The sequence below is a fragment of the Schistocerca cancellata genome, chromosome 8 (assembly GCF_023864275.1).
Source record: "Schistocerca cancellata isolate TAMUIC-IGC-003103 chromosome 8, iqSchCanc2.1, whole genome shotgun sequence".
NCBI lineage: Eukaryota > Metazoa > Arthropoda > Insecta > Orthoptera > Acrididae > Schistocerca > Schistocerca cancellata.
This window is the reverse complement of record NC_064633.1, coordinates 82,974,089-82,996,358: the sequence shown is the minus strand read 5'-3', so window position 1 is coordinate 82,996,358 and position 22,270 is coordinate 82,974,089. Positions and strand designations below refer to the sequence as shown.

The following is a 22,270-nucleotide window of genomic DNA, read 5'->3' as shown; positions in this document are numbered from 1 at the left end:
CAGTTTCCCACCCCTAGGACAAGAGAGTGCCCTGAATCTCTGTCTGCTCCTCCTCCTTCTTTGACAAGGCCGTTGGCTGAATGAGGCTGACTTCTTATGGCACCATTACTGGTGATTTCTATTCAAGATTGAAGCAATGGCGGCTTTAGAACGTCGGATCGAGGCCGTTTTGACTGTTAATTGACGACTCTACCCCCCTTACCTTCGAAAATACACTCCTGGAAATTGAAATAAGAACACCGTGAATTCATTGTCCCAGGAAGGGGAAACTTTATTGACACATTCCTGGGGTCAGATACATCACATGATCACACTGACAGAACCACAGGCACATAGACACAGGCAACAGAGCATGCACAATGTCGGCACTAGTACAGTGTATATCCACCTTTCGCAGCAATGCAGGCTGCTATTCTCCCATGGAGACGATCGTAGAGATGCTGGATGTAGTCCTGTGGAACGGCTTGCCATGCCATTTCCACCTGGCGCCTCAGTTGGACCAGCGTTCGTGCTGGACGTGCAGACCGCGTGAGACGACGCTTCATCCAGTCCCAAACATGCTCAATGGGGGACAGATCCGGAGATCTTGCTGGCCAGGGTAGTTGACTTACACCTTCTAGAGCACGTTGGGTGGCACGGGATACATGCGGACGTGCATTGTCCTGTTGGAACAGCAAGTTCCCTTGCCGGTCTAGGAATGGTAGAACGATGGGTTCGATGACGGTTTGGATGTACCGTGCACTATTCAGTGTCCCCTCGACGATCACCAGTGGTGTACGGCCAGTGTAGGAGATCGCTCCCCACACCATGATGCCGGGTGTTGGCCCTGTGTGCCTCGGTCGTATGCAGTCCTGATTGTGGCGCTCACCTGCACGGCGCCAAACACGCATACGACCATCATTGGCACCAAGGCAGAAGCGACTCTCATCGCTGAAGACGACACGCCTCCATTCGCCCCTCCATTCACGCCTGTCGCGACACCACTGGAGGCGGGCTGCACGATGTTGGGGCGTGAGCGGAAGACGGCCTAACGGTGTGCGGGACCGTAGCCCAGCTTCATGGAGACGGTTGCGAATGGCCCTCGCCGATACCCCAGGAGCAACAGTGTCCCTAATTTGCTGGGAAGTGGCGGTGCGGTCCCCTGCGGCACTGCGTAGGATCCTACGGTCTTGGCGTGCATCCGTGCGTCGCTGCGGTCCGGTCCCAGGTCGACGGGCACGTGCACCTTCCGCCGACCACTGGCGACAACATCGATGTACTGTGGAGACCTCACGCCCCACGTGTTGAGCAATTCGGCGGTACGTCCACCCGGCCTTCCGCATGCCCACTATACGCCCTCGCTCAAAGTCCGTCAACTGCACATACGGTTCACGTCCACGCTGTCGCGGCATGCTACCAGTGTTAAAGACTGCGATGGAGCTCCGTATGCCACGCAAACTGGCAGACACTGACGGCGGCGGTGCACAAATGCTGCGCAGCTAGCGCCATTCGACGGCCAACACCGCGGTTCCTGGTGTGTCCGCTGTGCCGTGCGTGTGATCATTGCTTGTACAGCCCTCTCGCAGTGTCCGGAGCAAGTATGGTGGGTCTGACACACCGGTGTCAATGTGTTCTTTTTTCCATTTCCAGGAGTGTAGATTAAAGCTAGGCAAACCTACATTTCTAGACTTTGAAGACTTAGAGAAAGCTTTGACGATGTTGACTGGAATACACTCTTTCAAATTCTGAAGGTGGCAGGGGTAAAATACAGGGAGCGAAAACCTATTTACAATTTGTACAGAAACCAGATAGCAGTTATAAGAGTCGAGTGGCATGAAAGGGAAGCAGTGGTTGGGAAGGGAGTGAGACAGGGTTGTAGCCTATCCCCGATGTTATTCAATCTGTATATAGAGCAAGCAGTAAAGGAAACAAAAGAAAAATTCGGAGTAGGTATTAAAATACATGGAGAAGAAATAAAAACTTTGAGGTTCGCCGATGACATTGTAACTCTGTCAGAGACAGCAAAGGACTTGGAAGAACAGCTCAACGGAATGGATAGTGTATTGAAAGGAGGATATAAGATGAACATCAACAAAAGCAAAACGAGGATAATGGAATGTAGTCGAATTAAGTCGGGTGATGCTGAGGGAATTAGATTAGGAAATGAGACGCTTAAAATAGTAAATGAGTTTTGCTATTTGGGCAGCAAAGTAACTGATGGTCGAAGTAGAGAGGATATAAAATGTAGATTGGCAATGGCAAGGAAAGCGTTTCTGAAGAAGAGATATTTGTTAACATCGAATATAGATTTAAGTGTCAGGAAGTCGTTTCTGAAAATATTTGTGTGGAGTGTAGCCATGTATGGAAGTGAAACGTGGACGATAAATAGTTCGGACAGGAAGAGAATAGAAGCTTTCGAAATGTGGTGCTACAGAAGAATGCTTAAGATTAGATGGGTAGATCACATAACTAATGAGGAGGTATTAAATAGAATTGCAGAGAAGAGAAATTTGTGGCACAACTTGACTAGAAGGAGGGACTGGTTGGTAGGGCATATTCTGAGGCATCAAGGAATCGCCAATTTAGTATTGGAGGGTAGTATTGTAAGGCGTCGTGGTCTCCTGACCTTCATTGCTTACATATTCCGCCCTCACAATCAAATTCTGCACATCAAGATTCCGCACTCAAGATAAAATCAATGTTGTATGAATTCATGTAAACGATATGCAAATAACTAATAAATCGCAAGTGCGCACCGAGGTTGAAATACTCGAGGCTGGCGTACACACATACATTCCAGACACGACGGTCACAGGAGCTTTTAGTTCGACAGAGGCAACCACACGCCAGGAGGCCGCTCCCAACCCATCTACGTCGGTCAGTGGCCGCCTGTGGAGCGGACAGCGTTCGCCCGAGGGAAAGGAGGAACGACCCCGTGTTCGGCTTAAAGGCAAATTCCGCTACATTGTGTGGGAGCGGCCAGCCTACAAATTCTTTACACATAGCACGCAGTTTCAGAGATTTTCACAGGGAGACAGCATACGCCAAACGCGGATACTACAGATTTCTGGATTGGTCGCCTTAAACGAAACGTCATTCTCCCGTTTTAGAAGAGCAATGCTGATTGGCAGACGATATTTCTGACACCTTGAGCTGAAGGAGTAATGGAAGAGACCGAAAGATATACCCCTTCACGTGTAGCGTGGAGAGGCGCCGTTTCATTGTCGTTCTTGGAGTGAGGAACAAGTCTCTCCTCAGTACTTCACTGGGAGAGCACCTCTGTCGAGAGCGAATCGAAGTGCGACTCTCTAATTGAGTCCTTGCGATTAAGCATTGTTCACTGTGTTGGCCGACACGCTTATTGTGCGGTGTGAACGGACAGAGTTATAGTTAAACGCCTGTGAGCGAATTTTTGAGTGGCATCGCGATAGACTGGTTATCTGACCAGTGTACCACGCCAATAGTTAGACTAGGGGTGAATAGGAATCCTTCACCAAGGCATAGAGAGAGTTTGATTGGCGAAGGTCAATCCAGATAGAACGAGAGTTATCTTATTTGTCAGCAGCCAGCGGCACAGACAGCAATCATCGCAGCTTATGGTATTGTGTGCTACAGCTCTTGCGAGCCCCGTATTTCCTTCAGAATAGTACACTTCATTTCGCATGCGACAGCCTCGACCGTACCTAGCAATATTCTAAAGGATAATTATTCAAGTTGAGTAGGTGCGCCTCGCAGCCATTCTGCCAAGTCAATAACAATGTTAAACTTTGTATAGAAATTTCATTAGCGAATCCTATCCTTGAGAGGAAACTTCACATTCCAAAAAGAACCAGGATATAACTTGTTCAATTCATAACTAAAAGTGCCATTGTGATTTCTCATAATTTTTGCAAAATAAATAATAACTTTCGTTAGTTTCATGTTTTTCTTCCACTAACTAGCACTACTCCAGTACCCAAGTATCCCACTAGTTACGTAAGAAATTTTGTGAATTTTTGTGTCATTTCCTTACAGCGGACGACTCCAGAAGATATTCATTGCTCTTTACAACGTTAGGAGCGTCTGACTTCTGTAATAGTGTGGGGGTGGAAATTGCATCTTGCAGGAGCCACAGGGTAAAGGGTACATCTCAGATTAATCCGTTGTGTAGAGTAACAGAATCTCAGATCAACCCCACACTCACAGTGTGGAGGGTAGAAATCGTACAGGGAGACCAAAAGATGAATACACTAAACAGATTCAGAAGTATGTAGGTTGCAGTAGGTTCTGGGAGATGAAGAAGCTTGCACAGGATAGAGTAGCATGGAGAGCTGCCTCAAACCCGTCTCTGGACTGATGACCACAACAACAACACTCTTATCACTGCATCCATGTTTTGATTTTGATCGTTATTGTTCTTGGCATTTGGTACGGGCGGACGTCACATGAGACCTGTTCAAGTTGATTGTTGAATACTGCTCTTATTTGTTTTATTACGGAGAGCAGCCAACCCTCTGATCGAATGCGGTGAGCTACCGTGCCGGCATCGTGATGTGTTTTTTGCCCCTAGACCGTGGGTGCTGACACTGAACACGGTCCATTAATAACGTGCTCGAACTTCGGAGCAATAAAACATGCAAAGCTTACGCAAAGGACAATGAGAAAAAGGGGGGAGCCGAAATTAGTCGGAATTAACACAACTGAATATTAAACCTGAACTTACTATGCAACCTCGAGGTATAAGAAATCGTGCCTTAATAGACCCGATTTGTGCAAGGACAACTGTTTTGTCGCCTACTACCTACATAAAGTAATATCAATAAAATAGAGCTTGGGTGGTGAAAGAGATGATGAAAAATGACGTCGTCTCCGCTACCGTATCTCAAAGATTTGCAGCACTGTCAGCTTAATCTTTATTTCTGAAATTTCTTTCGAAAAATAAATGCAAGCGTGGGACGCATGTGCTATGTGGTCTGTGAGCAAAATGCAACGTATGGTTCAAATAGCTCTGAGCACTATGGGACTTAACATCTGTGGTCATCAGTCCCCTCGAACTTAGAACTACTTAAACCTAAGGACATCACACACATCCATGCCGGAGGCAGGATTCCAACCTGCGACCGTAGCGGCTACGCGGTTCCAGACTGATGCGCCTAGAACCGCACGGCCACACCGGCCGGCTGCAACGTATGTACACTCCTGGAAATGGAAAAAAGAACACATTGACACCGGTGTGTCAGACCCACCATACTTGCTCCGGACACTGCGAGAGGGCTGTACAAGCAATGATCACACGCACGGCACAGCGGACACACCAGGAACCGCGGTGTTGGCCGTCGAATGGCGCTAGCTGCGCAGCATTTGTGCACCGCCGCCGTCAGTGTCAGCCAGTTTGCCGTGGCATACGGAGCTCCATCGCAGTCTTTAACACTGGTAGCATGCCGCGACAGCGTGGACGTGAACCGTATGTGCAGTTGACGGACTTTGAGCGAGGGCGTATAGTGGGCATGCGGGAGGCCGGGTGGACGTACCGCCGAATTGCTCAACACGTAGGGCGTGAGGTCTCCACAGTACATCGATGTTGTCGCCAGTGGTCGGCGGAAGGTGCACGTGCCCGTCGACCTGGGACCGGACCGCAGCGACGCACGAATGCACGCCAAGACCGTAGGATCCTACGCAGTGCCGTAAGGGACCGCACCGCCACTTCCCAGCAAATTAGGGACACTGTTGCTCCTGGGGTATCGGCGAGGACCATTCGCAACCGTCTCCATGAAGCTGGGCTACGGTCCCGCACACCGTTAGGCCGTCTTCCGCTCACGCCCCAACATCGTGCAGCCCGCCTCCAGTGGTGTCGCGACAGGCGTGAATGGAGGGACGAATGGAGACGTGTCGTCTTCAGCGATGAGAGTCGCTTCTGCCTTGGTGCCAATGATAGTCTTATGCGTGTTTGGCGCCCTGCAGGTGAGCGCCACAATCAGGACTGCATACGACCGAGGCACACAGGGCCAACACCTGGCATCATGGTGTGGGGAGCGATCTCCTACACTGGCCGTACACCACTGGTGATCGTCGAGGGGACACTGAATAGTGCACGGTACATCCAAACCGTCATCTAACCCATCGTTCTACCATTCCTAGACCGGCAAGGGAACTTGCTGTTCCAACAGGACAATGCACGTCCGCATGTATCCCGTGCCACCCAACGTGCTCTAGAAGGTGTAAGTCAACTACCCTGGCCAGCAAGATCTCCGGATCTGTCCCCCATTGAGCATGTTTGGGACTGGATGAAGCGCCGTCTCACGCGGTCTGCACGTCCAGCACGAACGCTGGTCCAACTGAGGCGCCAGGTGGAAATGGCATGGCAAGCCGTTCCACAGGACTACATCCAGCATCTCTACGTTCGTCTCCATGGGAGAATAGCAGCCTGCATTGCTGCGAAAGGTGGATATACACTGTACTAGTGCCGACATTGTGCATGCTCTGTTGCCTGTGTCTATGTGCCTGTGGTTCTGTCAGTGTGATCATGTGATGTATCTGACCCCAGGAATGTGTCAATAAAGTTTCCCCTTCCTGGGACAATGAATTCACGGTGTTCTTATTTCAATTTCCAGGAGTGTATTTGCAACACGTTTCGCATGAAACCAATGTTAAGCACTGAAACATGGAAGCAAAATACAATTGGTAGAATTGATAGGTCAACGATGAGGCGTAATCTAATAAACTCTCGAAGATCAAATGCATGAGAAACCAGTTCAATATAAAAGCGGATGAAATGTTCAAGTTAGCTATTCTGGCTGTGAACGAATATCAAGTCAGAATATTTAACTTCCCTTCCGAAAATCATACCATAGAATTTTTCAAAAAAAGTGAGTTTACAAATTCCTTAGAAACAGACTCGTGAGCGAGAGAACCTCAGTTTACAGATGCATGATACAGAATCGGATGGCAACCACCTCATTTCCCGTAGCAACTGAAAACGAGAACAAAGAAAAAATTTCACGGCAAGCCCACGGGGAAAGATAACAAGAAAAGGACACGCTTTTACCTAACTTCAATATGATCACGTTTCTGAGTCGTAAGAATGCAGCTGCAGTGCTGGCTGCTTGCTGCAGTCTCACCAGCACGCCAGAGGCTCCCTGTGGAGTGCGTCTGCAGCAAATACACGAGGCAGGCGTCTGGGTACTGCTGCTACATGGCGAAGGACGGGGCGAGAGTTCCTCCGTGTTTCAAATAGCAGGCCTCAGAGGGAACTGGCGGAACGAAGTGCGCATGGCAGTCTGAGCGGCTGGGTCCAGTCAGAGCTTTGGCCTCGCAGTAACAGATTCCTGTACTTCCCCTCGTTTGGCTAAATGTCGATCTCGAGGACGAAGACGACTCGTTATTGACTTCCCGTGAATCAACGACTGACTTACGCAGCGTGCGGTTCCGCGACGTACGAAAAACGCTCGCTTCGAAGCGGTTGCCTTTCAAGGCAACGAAATAAGACTTATTTCGTAACGTATTTTGATATCCTAGCTATTCTGTTACGTAATTGCCATTGAGATTTACGCATTTGTCGTAGTGCTCCACAAGCTTTCCCAGTGGAAAGCACGTCAAAAACTTACGTGAAGACAGGAAGAAGTTGCACTGAACGGTGGCAAAAATAAGTAAAATAGAAGCAGTGAAGCTCAAGATGTGCAGCGTCGAGTGATTTGAAAGAGCTGCGTGGTTACGTTATTGGACCGCAAAGTGGAAGATCCGTGTTCAAATCACTCTCATGCCTGATATACTTTTTTCCACACAATTATACTGTCCGTCCGGTCATCGACGTGTCCGTTCGCTGCATTCAGGTTTGTGTCTGTGCCGTCTGTAACGCCCGTTTCGAATACCGAGGGGTAAGAAAGGGACCTCCAGACGTACCTACCTCCTATTTGGTCTACACATCTACACAAGTACCACATGTTATGACTCTTCCGTTACGTTTTGGAAGTTTTGACTCTTGAATTCCTTTGTCGTAGCATAATTCACACTCGTTTATATGTTGTTTTCCTTTCTGTGAGAGGTCTATGTGGCCTCTCTCCTGCTCTCACTATTCATCACATTTACTTGCGACACCAATATACTAGATGACTTATACTATATCACCAATGTATTGTATGACAATTGTCAAGACTACAGAAGGAGGTCAGACACGTCAATGACCAGACGTAAAGTTCGCAGTTGTGTGAAAGAAAGGGGTACCAGTGAGATATGAACACGGATCGTCCCCTTTGCAACCCAACACCGTGACCCCACAACCGCGCTGCCGTGTCTGAGAGTTACTCGATGATGTGCATCTTGAACATTAACCGCTGGCGGTTTCTATTTTACTTCTTTTTCCACAGTTCAGTACACCTTCTTCCTGTTTTCATGCTTGATCTGTGTTCAGTTTTTGACGGGCTACCATTGAGTTATTTTACCGCTAAATCAGAGTGGGATGCGATGCGGAGTTTCCCTTGTCAATGGCTGCAAAGTTATAAAACCCTTCAGTGAGGATGCTAATCACTAGAAGACAGCTGCGCGGGATTAGCCGTCATGGACTGTGCGGCTGATCCCGGAGGAGGTTCGAGTCGTCCCTCGGGCATGGGTGTGTGTGTTTGTCCTTAGGATAATTTAGGTTAAGTAGTGTGTAAGCTTAGGGACTGATGACCTTAGCAGTTAAGTCCCTTAAGATTTCACACACATTTGAACATTTGAATTAGAAGACAAGTCCGTATATAAGGAGGATGTGCAAAAATTTCCCACGTGAGTTGTGGAAGGAAATCCTTCTTCAGCGCAACAGAATACAGACGAGCGTTATAGTGAAGAAGTACACTAATATTCATTCGGCCCCCATAAATATATGATGCAATATTTTCGATCTGGAGCTTCATTGTCATAATTCCGTAAGTTCAGTTATTCACCAGTACATTTCGATGGAGCAGGCTCCTTTTGTGCTCAGAAATCATCTTACACTACGAACCTGGCGGGTTCGTTAATTTTGAGACACATTTTGAAACTGCACAAATGAACAGTAATTGACTCTTCCTGGCAACTGTCATCTGTGATACGGTCGTGCGGGTGGATTGAGAATTGCGCGCGGTTCATTAGATAGAAAGGATCATTACTTTTAGAACCACCCTCGGCCTTACACGACCACTGTTTAGTTTATTTTATACGACGCCGCACAAGCTGCTTTCTACAGATTTTCAGAAGTGTAATTTTTGTGTCTCTCTAGGTAAGGGAGAAAGTATCCAGGACAACTTCTTTCACAACCATCCGGAATACACATCAGGGGATACAGGAGATGTTGCTTGTGATTCTTACCACAAGTACAAAGAGGATGTGCAAATGCTGAAGGACATAAACGTGAGTATATATCCATAAACAAAACATGCAGTTTGCGGCTTTTGTTAATACATAAAATCGTAAAGTGAAATCCATCTTCAGCAATCAATAATTTCCTTTCTGAATACGTTATCATGGATTTCAAACCGTGAACATAATAAATGATTTGTGCAATGGTGGCTCATGTAAAATTTTACCAGTGCCGTGCAATGTGGTGGTCTACAGCCTTTTGACTTACAAGAATAGTAATCGTGGCTAAATCGAATGTATTAATTATACGTGTATAAACTGAAGTAGTTCAATATATTTAAATTTTATTATCAATTATGCAACACTACGAGTAAAAAGATGATGGCATGACTGGAAATCGCACCAATATAGACAAATTGCCACTCCACAGTAATAACCAGTAGGCTACAGAATAGGTGCGACTACTGCTGGCCGAAAATGCATCATCCTCCACACTTAGAAAACTTAAGCAGTGTTCGCATGTTTGTACATCCTGTTCCATGGACGAATTACTTCCACATCTCGGTGAATAAAACGAGGCTCGAGTATTTATCAATGCATATACATGTTTCTTTGGTTGCTATCTTTTGAGAACTGTCTTGTTTAGATATCTTGAACCGTTTATAAAATTTGACGGTTCTCGATGTACAGGGACAGAAATGGGCGCGTCACACATGATCGTCTCACGGATATAACAACATATATCTCCAGAACTAAATGAGAGATCGATCTGCTCTCAGTTTTAAACAAAATTTCGATGTCTTATCAACATTTCATACACAGCAATGTTTGGGCTAAAATCAGTCATACGCAAAGTTAATGCAATGCGTTTTTATCTCTGCAAACTCTTCAAAATTTTGTGCAATGCTTTACTTAATTTCATAAAGCACAGTAATTATTACGAATAACGAAAAGAAATTCAGTCCTTCATCAGCAAACATGTCAAACTGTAAGATGTGCGAAAATCAAAGTTTCACTAAATAGTTTTCTTAAAGTTAAATGATGCGTGTTTCATAGTGGCCAGAACTCCCATGTCGCAGCACAGATAGCACTATGCGAGCGGTACAGTAAGAACAAAGCCGCTCTCAGCATGGAACGTAGACAGGACGATTGTATCAATCAATTATAATTAATAGTTTAACATTCAGACGAGTAAAATAAAACGAAAATAAAGAAGCTGATACCAGAAGGATTCGAACCTAGGCCAACGAATTACCGGTCTATCACTGAATCACTGAATGAGCACGGATCGCAACCCAAGGCCTGGCTATCACGTTCCTTCCCTCCTAAACAACCAAGGAATGCCTAAGGAATGAAGAGTACAGAAGTAGAGGTACAGAGGACGTCAATGAGACATGGTTTCTTTTTTTACCTTTTTAAATTTTATTTTAAACCTTCGAGCCCAGCAGGCAACTAACGTCCTGAGGAGGAGGGAGTGGCAATCGGTCACTTCGTGGAGAATAACATTCCTACGACGAGGAATAATCGATACTAAGAATGGAAAATGGAAGGACCCATTTCTCATGGCAGGAACACGCAAATTGCGGATTGCGGACAACTCCATAACGTCGTTCACTAAGGATGTGCCAAAACTCCAGAGCATTTTTCTCCCCGTCAGCAAACAAGTACTGAACTGCTTGTTCACCAAGCCACATCACGGAGATCGCTTTCATTCGTGGGAAGCATCCCGAGTGAGCAGGTGAGGAGGTATCTGATGAGCAGTCGTAGGGGTAATTAACACCAGCATCTGTCGCACCAAGACCCGGACACCTGTCACCGATCCGCACACCAGGTGACGCTCGTCGGTGTCCAGAACGAGACAGGTGTGTCAGCAAAGTGTGTCCCGTGAAGGCGTGACTGGCGCACACGCTTCCCATTGACTGCAAGGTACCACGCAGACTGGACGTCAGTGGCAAGATAAGGAGCGCATGCCTTCACGGACATCAAGCGTGTGGGGAATATTGCAGTATGGACGTAGTTCAGTTCGAGGAAAAATGGTAGAAGTGAAAGAAGGGCGATGCGACGTGTGAAATCTGGATAGGGGCTGAGAGAGAACGTGGTGCTAGGACCTCCAGCTACAGGCTGGTGTTTCACGTGAGACAACGGCGCCAAAGCACCATTTGAGAGCTGACGATAAGGGCTATCGCTCTGACAGGGATACGATACAGGCCTGTACCACCTGTGCAGCGTGGGAGGGTGACGGTCTGGTACCTCACCTTGAACACCGAGCCGCAGCATACGTATGAACCCAAAGCGAGCCACGGGTGGCGGAATGGGGAGCGTCTGTGACAGGTGAGGGATATGTGATGCCAAATATACATTTACAGATTGTGTCCGTTCCAGAAGATCGAGGGCTCGTAAACGATTATCTAGAAGCCAGTTCTTAAGTGGGTCAGTAGGCGCCGCCAGTTGAGGACAACTATGCGCCGCAGACCAATCGCGAAATCGAGCATCGATAGTAGCACCTACACGCAATGGAGCAGCGCCGTCCCCAGGAAGCCCGGCACCTGTGAGCATACCGCTCGATTTGCAGACGTTAAGGCACACCCATGCCAATGATTCCCTGACTTTAACCCTGCAACGAAGGACGAGGACGATATCGTCCGCATAAGCAGTGCAGCAAAATACATGGCCAGCGAGAGACATTGCAGACAGACGTTTGACGGAGGCCACAGAGCAACGATTACATGGTGAAAGCGCATGGCAGTGTAGAGAGGGGGCAGCCTTGACACGCGGAACGACGGATCGAGATGGGAGGAGTGAGTACATGCGACATCGCTTCGTGAAGGAGGCGCATTACGACTTTCTGTTCTAAATGCCAGAACATTGTTTCCTCGGGAACTTACACAGGAAGAAATGACCATAGTAATTATGTAATTCAGGGCTCGTAAGAAAAGATGTAAGTGATCCTTTTCCCGCACGATGTTAGAGTGGGACGGTAGAGAAATAGTCCGAAGGTGGTTCGATGAACCCTCTGTGGCTGTAAATATGAAAATCCTGTAGAATGTCGTACTTATTATTGCCTACATTTTCCACTTCTGTCAATAATTGGATTGACTTACGTGTGGCACTGAATGATTTTTAAGTGAATGTCGTTATGAATCTTTATGCATTGCTAAATTTGCACACTTTCATGGTAGGTCAACAACGGTAATCCTGTATGACCTGTCTGAACGTTGACACAGACCATTTCGCAGCCGAATACGCATAATATTTTGCTAATTCGTAACGATCTGGGGTACTTTTTCTTACTCAAACAGTTATATTGTCTCGATAAGTTCAATTTCATTTTTATTAGTAAAGTTCATGCTAATTAGCGTTTCTTCTTTCATTTATTTCTTATGTTTACGTGTTGTGTTTAACACACTAATCAGCATTAATATAGTCTTACACATGATTGAAAACAGTCTGACGAAGTTCGAATAGTTTTTCAATTTCACGCCTGTGCATAGTATGTTGGTAGCACTTCGTCGCCTAGCCTGTTATGCTGTGTAGCAGACTTTAAAGTTGTGCGGATCAGCATAACGAAAAGGCGAGGGGTCTCGCTCGTTTATCTACGACTGTACATTCAGTAGTGTATGGTATATAAAACATCTATGTTCGAGAAAATGTTAGACATGTTATCTGGTCGTAAGTGTACGAAAGTGTAGTGCATGCCTCTTCACACACCATTCTTCTATCGCACGTCAGTATATTTCGCTTTGTGGGATTCAAACCAAGCATGTACATTTTGTAACAGAGGCCATCAAACCTACATTCAGAACAGGGGAAATTAAAATTCCTGTGTTGCCTCTCCTGCTCCCACCCATAAAAAAAACCTCTCACAGTTAATACTGTGAGAGATTATTTGCACTCGGGAGAATAATAAATCTTTAGAAAATTTGCACCTATTAGCTAATAACTTTCTGTTTTGAGCGACATAAAATTAAATACAGGAAACATAAAAAGACTAATGACAAGAGACAAGCAAGACAATACACATTTCTTCAATCCTTAGGTCCCAACATTTATTTCTCTCTACTCTTGCTACAGCTTTACAAGGCGTGCTTTATTTTCTGTGAAAAAATCTATTACCTCATCAAAGTTCGTCAAACGTTTTGCTAAATGAAAAAGCAAAATGTCGTTGTCTGATACTGAAAAAGCTGTTAAAACGAATAGTACGCAAGACTGGTGTGGTTTCTCGATTTGATTACATCTATTTTGTCTCTGCCTGCTAGATAAAACGAAATAGGCCTTTCAGATATTGCAGCAATTGTTAACACCCGCCGAGTTATCGAGACTGTTTTGGCACAAATGGCCACTTGTATCTAGCTCACTTATATAAATAACACAACAGAATATAATTCACGAAGTACCAATATTAAATGCTTATTAGGCCTACCACAAGCAAAGAGTTTTATATTGGGAAATAGTTTCACATTTCCCTCACACGCTCCAGTTGCTCAAGCATGAGATCGAAAAGTAGTTGTACGAAATTTTTATATAAATTTAGAACCGTCATATTCTTCCACATAATTTTTGTGATGACGCAGTTTCTTTCCTTCCTTGTCCTAACAAACAAGCTAGTTTTCATTAACTCTACGGAATAATTACAAACTGTTCCTGCCATTGTCAAAACTTGTTCTCCGGTTAACTTTACTAACTCAGCCAGTATCACCAGTTTAGTTATCCCGCGTTTATTCTCCGGTTAGGCGTTATTACGTTTTCGTACAACGCGTTCTCCGCGCCATTTCGAGAATAGAACTTAAGCGGCCTCTAACCGGGGACTGTACAACTGGCGTTTGTACGCTTAACAGTTTTTTGGCCCAATTGGCTGCTCATCTCGTGACATGGTACATGAACGCAAGCATCTATACTCATGAATTGTAATTACACACAATTTATAGTCTCAATTAAAATGCTCAAAGAATTGTATTGGTGGTGGTGGTGGTGGTTAGTGTTTAACGTCCCGTCGACAACGAGGTCATTAGAGACGGAGCGCGAGCTCGGGTGAGGGAAGGATTGGGAAGGAAATCGGCCGTGCCCTTTCAAAGGAACCATCCCGGCATTTGCCTGAAACGATTTAGGGAAATCACGGAAAACCTAAATCAGGATGGCCGGAGACGGGATTGAACCGTCGTCCTCCCGAATGCGAGTCCAGTGTGCTAACCACTGCGCCACCTCGCTCGGTAATTGTATTCAACTCCGCGTTTGTTGAGTCTGTAACTGTCGCAGCGTGGCTGAATGAAACTTCCGAAAGGTAGCCGAAGCAATATCGACAACATGTGGACGGGCATTTTGTTGGCAGCATGTGTAGACTACGCTTCAGAAGTTTCGTGGGAAGCGATTTTGCACATTCAGTAGTGTATGTGGATATTATCTGCAAAATGTGTTGGAATGCAGTTAGTAGCAAAGAAGTAATAAATGAAAATGTCATGCCTTGAGACTCGGGCTCCGTATCGGTATCGGAAGTGCTAAAGTTTGTAGAGTTGCGCAAAATCAGTCACAGAGAACACAGTCGAATAATGTAAATCCAGTGAAAAGGTTAAGTATGGAACTCACACTTACAAAACTATTCCAAGCCCACTGAAATGTTAATGCATTTACTTCAATTGGTTGCTTGGTCGCACAGCCACTCGACAAACGGACACTCACCAACACTGACCAAAAACGAAAACACAAAAGAAAAGGTAAAGATTCTATATGCCCTACAACTCATACTTACATCGTGTCTGTGACGTTAAACAGTACTGAAACCAAGTTAGATACTTACATAATGACCAACATTCAAATTTAAAGCTAATGACTAAGATGCTAATAAACAGAGAAAGTTATCTTATTTGTGGATTCTGTCACATCATAACCATATAACCTGTAATACTGCAATATTGTGTTAATTATTGTCCATATAGTAAATTGCAATTTATGACGTTAAAAACTTATTTTGTGAACAACATTAATGAAGAGTGTTCATTTTGACACTTTCTTGACCAATGTGTCATGAACTTTAGCATTATAACCATATTACCTGTAATACTGTAATATCGTGTTGTTTAATTATGTATTGCGCTTCGTATTGTCCATTGCGTAACGTGTTATTTCAAAGTTAAAAAAAGTCTGGTGCGCAACATACTCTGAAAGAGGATTGTAGCTTTGCTTATGATGTTTGTTTATTGAAGAACTAGTGTCTCTTCCACAGCCTAGTTAGTTGTCACCTGCAGATGGCCCTATAATCCGAAAACTAGTTACAAATGAACAAAAATCAGCAGGAAACATGTACTAGTTATTCATCCTCAAAAAAGAGAAAATTATTGCAATAATTTTGTGAACTCTCATTAAGTGCAGTATTAAACAAGTTGTTAACGAAGATCATATAGCATTCCTACATCTCGTTTTGCAATGTGCCAAAGTTATGTAAAACTGTAAATATATGTGAAATAATAAAAAATGGTTGCTCATACCCTCGGAATATTAGTGAATTATCTGGGAAACTCATGCTACCTTCATATTACGTGTTACTGTGGAGGATTCATGACACTGACACCTCCGCATATGAATTTTTCATTAAATTATATCTTCTCTGAAGTCAAACAGATCATCATCTATCAACCGTTCAGTTGTTATTTTTGTTATTTGTGTTACTCAATATTTTATATCTTAGAACCGTAAATTGTCGAAAGTATGGTACGTTGTATTTCATATATAGTTCTAGACTAACTTGAGTAATTCACATTTTCGCCTGAGTGATAGTTAAGAAAATTTGGTTACCCAAAATTGGAGGGGACATACAAGATTTTGGCCACACAGTACGTCACTGAAACTGAAATTTGAGCTGTGGATTATTAAATTATCGAGATACCAAACACAGAATCTAATAAAACTACAGCAGGGAAAAACAGAAATATTTTTAGCAAGCATACGATAGAGTTCGTCTTCTGGGCATTCTCCTATTTCTTTGAATGAAGAAGAAATGTAATCTGACTGTGTGCGTCACGAACCGTAAGGCCTTTATGTTGTTCGTATACGAAACACTGGATTCACCAGATCACACATACGAGAGGATCTGGTATCCACAGACGTTAAAGATAGGCAAGCCTGGTTACGTGCTCGAGTAGTAGCAGCGTAAACGTCAGCCGTTGCGGTTCGCGTGTCCTGGCAGTCGGCGGCTTGCTTGCTTACTCAAAGTTAGTACCAAAACCACATAAATGATCTCAATGTAAAGTCCAAGTTGTACCAACAGGAAAGATTAAAGGGTTGTGGCTAATTTGCCACAAGAGATAAAGGACGTCGTTCTAACTAGTTATGCCTCTTACTTCATCAATGTCAAAAGTAAATGAATGGCTCCTTGCTCGTAGTGATTGTTGAGCGTACTGTATAAAGACGGTAAGGATATATCACATCTCTTCCGAACGAAATTCCAACAACAGATGCGAAAAATCGATTCACACAGTATTTCCAGTTGCATGCTGATACAATCTAAAATATAATAATAAAGATGGTAGAACACTTGCCAGCGAAAGGTAAAGGTCCCGAGTTCGAGTCTCGGTCCGGCACACTGTTTGAATCTGCCAGGAAGTTTCATATCAGCGCACACTCCGCTACAGAGTGAAAATTTCATTCTTGTTAAAATAAAATACATCGCCTGACAACAGCTGCACACATCGTGTCTTTTATACATAGTTTTGTAGTTTGTTGGCTCCTAGAATCATTACCAGCTGAATATCACTTCGGAACAAGTTGCAAAATTTCTTTTTTCACTGCCGGACAGTATATGAGTCAGACGACGAAGAACAGTTTAAGAGCATTCAGAGATCTGTACGGGCATTTCATTACTCTCTTTTGGATTTATACTAATAAACAATAGAGACTACTATTGCCTAACAGGCAAGTCTTCAGGACATGAAAGAAATAAACAAACAAGAGCTTTGTATTAATGCACATATACAAACATTTGACGCTGCTGATACTTGGTCTTTACACATTGTTATCCAATAGGCGGACGTGTACCGATTCTCGATTTCATGGCCACGCATCCTACCTACTGGGGACCTTGACGTCATCAACCAGGCTGGTATCGACTACTATAACAACCTCATCAACGAGCTGCTCGCCAACGGAATCCAACCTCTGGTGAGTCACTTCAAACAGGATAGTCTAGAAGGGCAATCGTTTGAAGCTTGTTCGTGCATTTCATTAATTCATTGTTCCATTCACACATCGTGTTCCGTAAATCCCGTAATGAAGGAGAGCCTTCAGGAATGTAGAAACGATCAACGTACACAGTACTAGGTAAAAGCTAAAGCTACTGGCTACCTCTGTAAAATATATTAACAACAAATTATGGTTCAAATGGTTCTGAGCACTATGGGACTTAACAGCTATGGTCATCAGTCCCATAGAACTTAGAACTACTTAAACCTAACTAACCTAAGGACATCACACAACACCCAGTCATCACGAGGCAGAGAAAATCCCTGAACCCGCCAGGAATCGAACGCGGGAACCTGGGCGCGGGAAGCGAGAACGCTACCACACGACCACGAGCTGCGGACAGCAAATTATGACTAGCTCTATTTTTATTCTACTCGAATTGATACCTGTGGTAATTAGTCAAACTATTGCCACCTAGAATAACTCCGAAAGTATGATAGTAGCTGAAAAATTTGTGAGGGGGACAACGGGGGCCATAATATGACGTTGGTTTTTTATTGCTAGGTGGAGTCGCTTCAGAGACATGAAAGTGTGCTGCTACAGTTTGGTACTTATTTTCTGATAGCGGCAGTCGAGACGAATTTAATGATGTGGACAACTCTCTCGCATATATCGTTCAAATAGCAAATATTCGTCAGATACACCGAATCCATTTGCCATTGACATGTAAACACCATTCGACGGTTCCGCCAAACAACACTAATAGGAACGGTAAGACTGATATCGTTGAATCAAGCGAATGTGAATGATGTATTCCTTCGAAGAACAAGTCGATATGCTTCTCATTTACAGAGAATGCCAACAAAATTCAGTGAGAGTTTGAAACTTATCGCTGAAATATATCCTCAACGTACTCACCCTACACGGCGTACATTTAAATATGTGTATGATAAATTGAGAACAACTGGATCTTTAATGCATCGGAGACATATCCGGCAAAGGAAAGTTACTAACTAGGAAACGGATATTGGTACCCTTACCAACGTCATATTATGGCCCCCGTTGTCCCATTCAACTTTTATACACTAGTGGCCAATAAAATTGCTACACCACGAATATGACGTGCTACAGACGCGAAATTTAACCGACAGGAAGAAGATGCTGTGATATGCAAATTATTAGTTTTTCAGAGCATTCACACAAGTTTGGCACCAGTGGCGACACCTACGACGTGCTGACATAAGGAAAGTTTCCAAACGATTTCTCATACACAAACAGCAGTTGACCGGCGTTGTCTGGTGAAGCGTTGTTGTGATGCCTCGAGTAAGGAGGAGAAATGCTTACCATCACGTTTCCGACTTTGATAAAGGTCGAATTTGTAGCCTATCGCGACTGCGGTTTATCGTATCGCGACATTGCTGCTCGCGTTGGTCAATTTCCAATGACTGTTAGCAGAATATGGAATCGGTGGGTTCAGGAGGGTAATACGAAACGCCGTGCTCGATCCCAACGGCCTCGTATCACTAGCAGTCGAGATGAAAGGCATCTTATCCGCATGGCTGTAACGGATCGTTCAGTCACGTCTCGATCCCTGAGTCAACAGATGGGGACGTTTGCAAGACAACAACCATCTGCACGAACAGTTCGACGACGTTCGCGGCAGCATGGACTATCAGCTTGGAGACCATGGCTGCGGTTACCCTTGACGCTGCATCACAGACAGAAGCGCCTGCGGTGGTGTACTCTACGACGAACCTGGCTGCACTAATGGCATTTTTTCGGATGAATCCAGGTTCTGTTTACAGCGTCATGATGGTCGCATCCGTGTTTGGCGACATCGCGGCGAACGCACAGTGGAAGCGTGTATTCGTCATCGCCATACTGGCGTATCGCCCGGCGTGATGGTATGGAATGCCATTGATTACACGTCTCGGTCACATCTTGTTCGCATTGACGGCACTTTGAACAGTGGACGTTACATTTCAGATGTGTTAAGACCCGTGGCTCTACCCTTCATTCGATCCCTGCGAAACCCTACATTTCAGCAGGATAATGCACGACCGATTGTTGCAGCTCCTGTACGGGTCTTTCTGGATACAGAAAATGTTCGACAGCTGCTCTGGTCAGCACATTTTCCAGATGTCTCACCAATTGAGAACGTCTGGTCAACGGTGGGTGAGCAACTGGCTCGTCATAATACGCCAGTCACTACTCTTGATGAACTGTGGTATAGTGAAGCTGCTTGGGCAGCTGTACCTCTACACGCCATCCTAGCTCTGTTTGACTCAATGGGCATATCAAGGCCGTTATTACAGCCAGAGGTGGTTGTTCTGAGTACTGATTTCTCTGGATCTATGCACCCAAATAGCGTGAAAATGTAATCGCATGTCAGTTCTAGTATAATATATTTGTCCAATGAATACCCGTTTATCATCTGCATTTCTTCTTGGTATAGCAATTTTAATGGCCAGTAGTGTATATATACCGCTGCTGTTTTTAATCTAATACTTCGAACATAGCATTTATGTAACTTTAAACAACTGCTGTTTCTATATTATGTAAGTCATTATATTTAGTAGAAATATTAGAGTTACATGGAATTTAGATTCTTTAGCCCAGGTATTCTTAAATATGTAAAAGGAGTTATCATGAGGCATTCTTGTACTTCGTTTTTTTAAGATTTGGAAATTTTCAGTTTCCTGCCTGATGTTCATTGCCAATCTGTTACAGATTTCTGAAACAGAATATAAAGCACCATTTTTGAAACAAAGAGAGGAAGTTATTTCTACACTGGTGCCCGAAACTTAAGAACGAAAGTAACTTCGGCATGATGATCATTTCCACGTAACATAGCTCGGTGAAGCTTGGACCACACAAGACCTGCTATAGTACAGCGCAGAGCAGGCGCGGCTCGTGGTTTCTATACTGGGGAAGGCTGTGGCATTTAACGATCGGAGCCAACATAGACAGATTGGTCTGACATAAACAACTAAGAATTCAGGGGGAGGGGAGTGGGCGGATCACTCTCTAACCATAATTTACGTGCTGTATCTTCTATAATCAGGTATTAAATATCATTAGAAGCTAACTTCGAGTTAAAATCTTTGGTTGGTGATTTTATACGTGATCATTACATTTTCTGACACTTTGCAGCAAATCATATGAAAAGACGCGTTTCGGAGAGATCTTTAATGCGATGAATGCTAACTTTGCGGCTGCTTAAAATTTTTGGTGGTTTCAGTTCTAAACTTAAGGCGTTTATTGTGGTTTACCTCCAAAGCTCGAATTTACGATTTCGCATGACGATACTGTGATGTTTTGGTGACGTCACAGGTCTTGTCCTGTGATTGGGTGGCATGAGCAATCCGTGCAACTGCCATATTAATTCACATGTTTGAGAAGCGAACAGTTCGTATTTATTGTGTATTATGAAAATATGCATTTATGTGAAATAGAAAGATCTCTCCAAAATACGTCATTTTTAGTACGGTTTGTTGTGCTAAAAGTACACAAAATGTGACGCTGTAGCGCAACACACTGTACCAGTGCCAAAAGTGATTCGTTTCGGAAAATGTCATCACGTTTATGACTGGCTAAACATGACACTACCCTTTTTTACTCACTTCACTTGATAGGCTAAGTAGGACTTAATATAAAGAAATTACCTTATCAATTATGAATGCACTTTTGCTTACATCAGTTCATTTGTTTATAGACGAAGTCAGCTCGTCTCCCCTTCTGCGCAGCAAAATGGTCTATGACCATTTCATCGAAATTTGGCCGATTCAGTAACTCTTTCTCTACGGAACACATTGCAAGCGCACAAAGTCTGTCCTCATTCATAGTGTTGCGCATGAATGTTTTCACTCGCTTTAACGTAGAGAAGCAGCGTTCTGCCTCTCCGGTCGTCATAGGGAAGGTTACTATTATTTGCAGAAGTTTTACACTTTCAGGAAAACCTTTAGCCAGATTGTTATCGTAAAGGAAGTTCAACAAGGTCAAAGCACCTGACGCCTTCATAAAATCTTTTCGGCTGTACAACACGTTCAGCTCATGGCGTAGATCTGAAGACTGTAAATTGAACAAATTAACAGCTATTTTAAGCTCTTTTTCCGGAAAAATAGTTTGATGTTTTGGAAACAACGATGGATCAAATAGCTGTGCAATCGATAAATGATCATTGAAACTGAATCGTTCTCTGATCTGACTTGTGATGAGGTAGCAAACCTTTCGTGCACACACTATTCTTGATTCTGTGAAACGTCCCCGTTTTGCAGTTGGTTCTACCTGTTCCCAGTGATCTACATCTACATCTACATCCATACTCCGCAAGCCACCTGACGGTGTGTGGCGGAGGGTACCTTCAGTACCTCTATCGGTTCTCCCTTCTATTCCAGTCTCGTATTGTTCGTGGAAAGAAGGATTGTCGGTATGCCTCTGTGTGGGCTCTAATCTCTCTGATTTTATCCTCATGGTCTCTTCGCGAGATATACGTAGGAGGGAGCAATATACTGCTTGACTCTTCGGTGAAGGTATGTTCTCGAAACTTTGACAAAAGCCCGTACCGAGCTACTGAGCGTCTCTCCTGCAGAGTCTTCCACTGGAGTTTATCTATCATCTCCGTAATGCTTTCGCGATTACTAAATGATCCTGTAATGAAGCGCGCTGCTCTCCGTTGGATCTTCTCTATGTCTTGTATCAACCCTATCTGGTACGGATCCCACACTGCTGAGCAGTATTCAAGCAGTGGGCGAACAAGCGTACTGTAACCTACTTCCTTTGTTTTTGGATTGCATTTCCTTAGGATTCTTCCAATGAATCTCAGTCT

The 22,270-nt window shown here is 44.3% G+C and overlaps 1 protein-coding gene across 1 annotated transcript in view; it reads left to right on the top strand.

Moving 5' to 3' along the window:
- The window catches only part of LOC126095010 (myrosinase 1-like), a 128,756-nt gene that overhangs the window by 3,411 nt on the left and 103,075 nt on the right, over positions 1–22,270 (top strand). The window contains exons 2-3 of the mRNA XM_049909668.1: positions 9,194–9,324; positions 17,287–17,421. Coding sequence (XP_049765625.1) covers positions 9,194–9,324; positions 17,287–17,421 — 266 coding nt within the window. The remainder of the gene's footprint in view (positions 1–9,193; positions 9,325–17,286; positions 17,422–22,270) is intronic.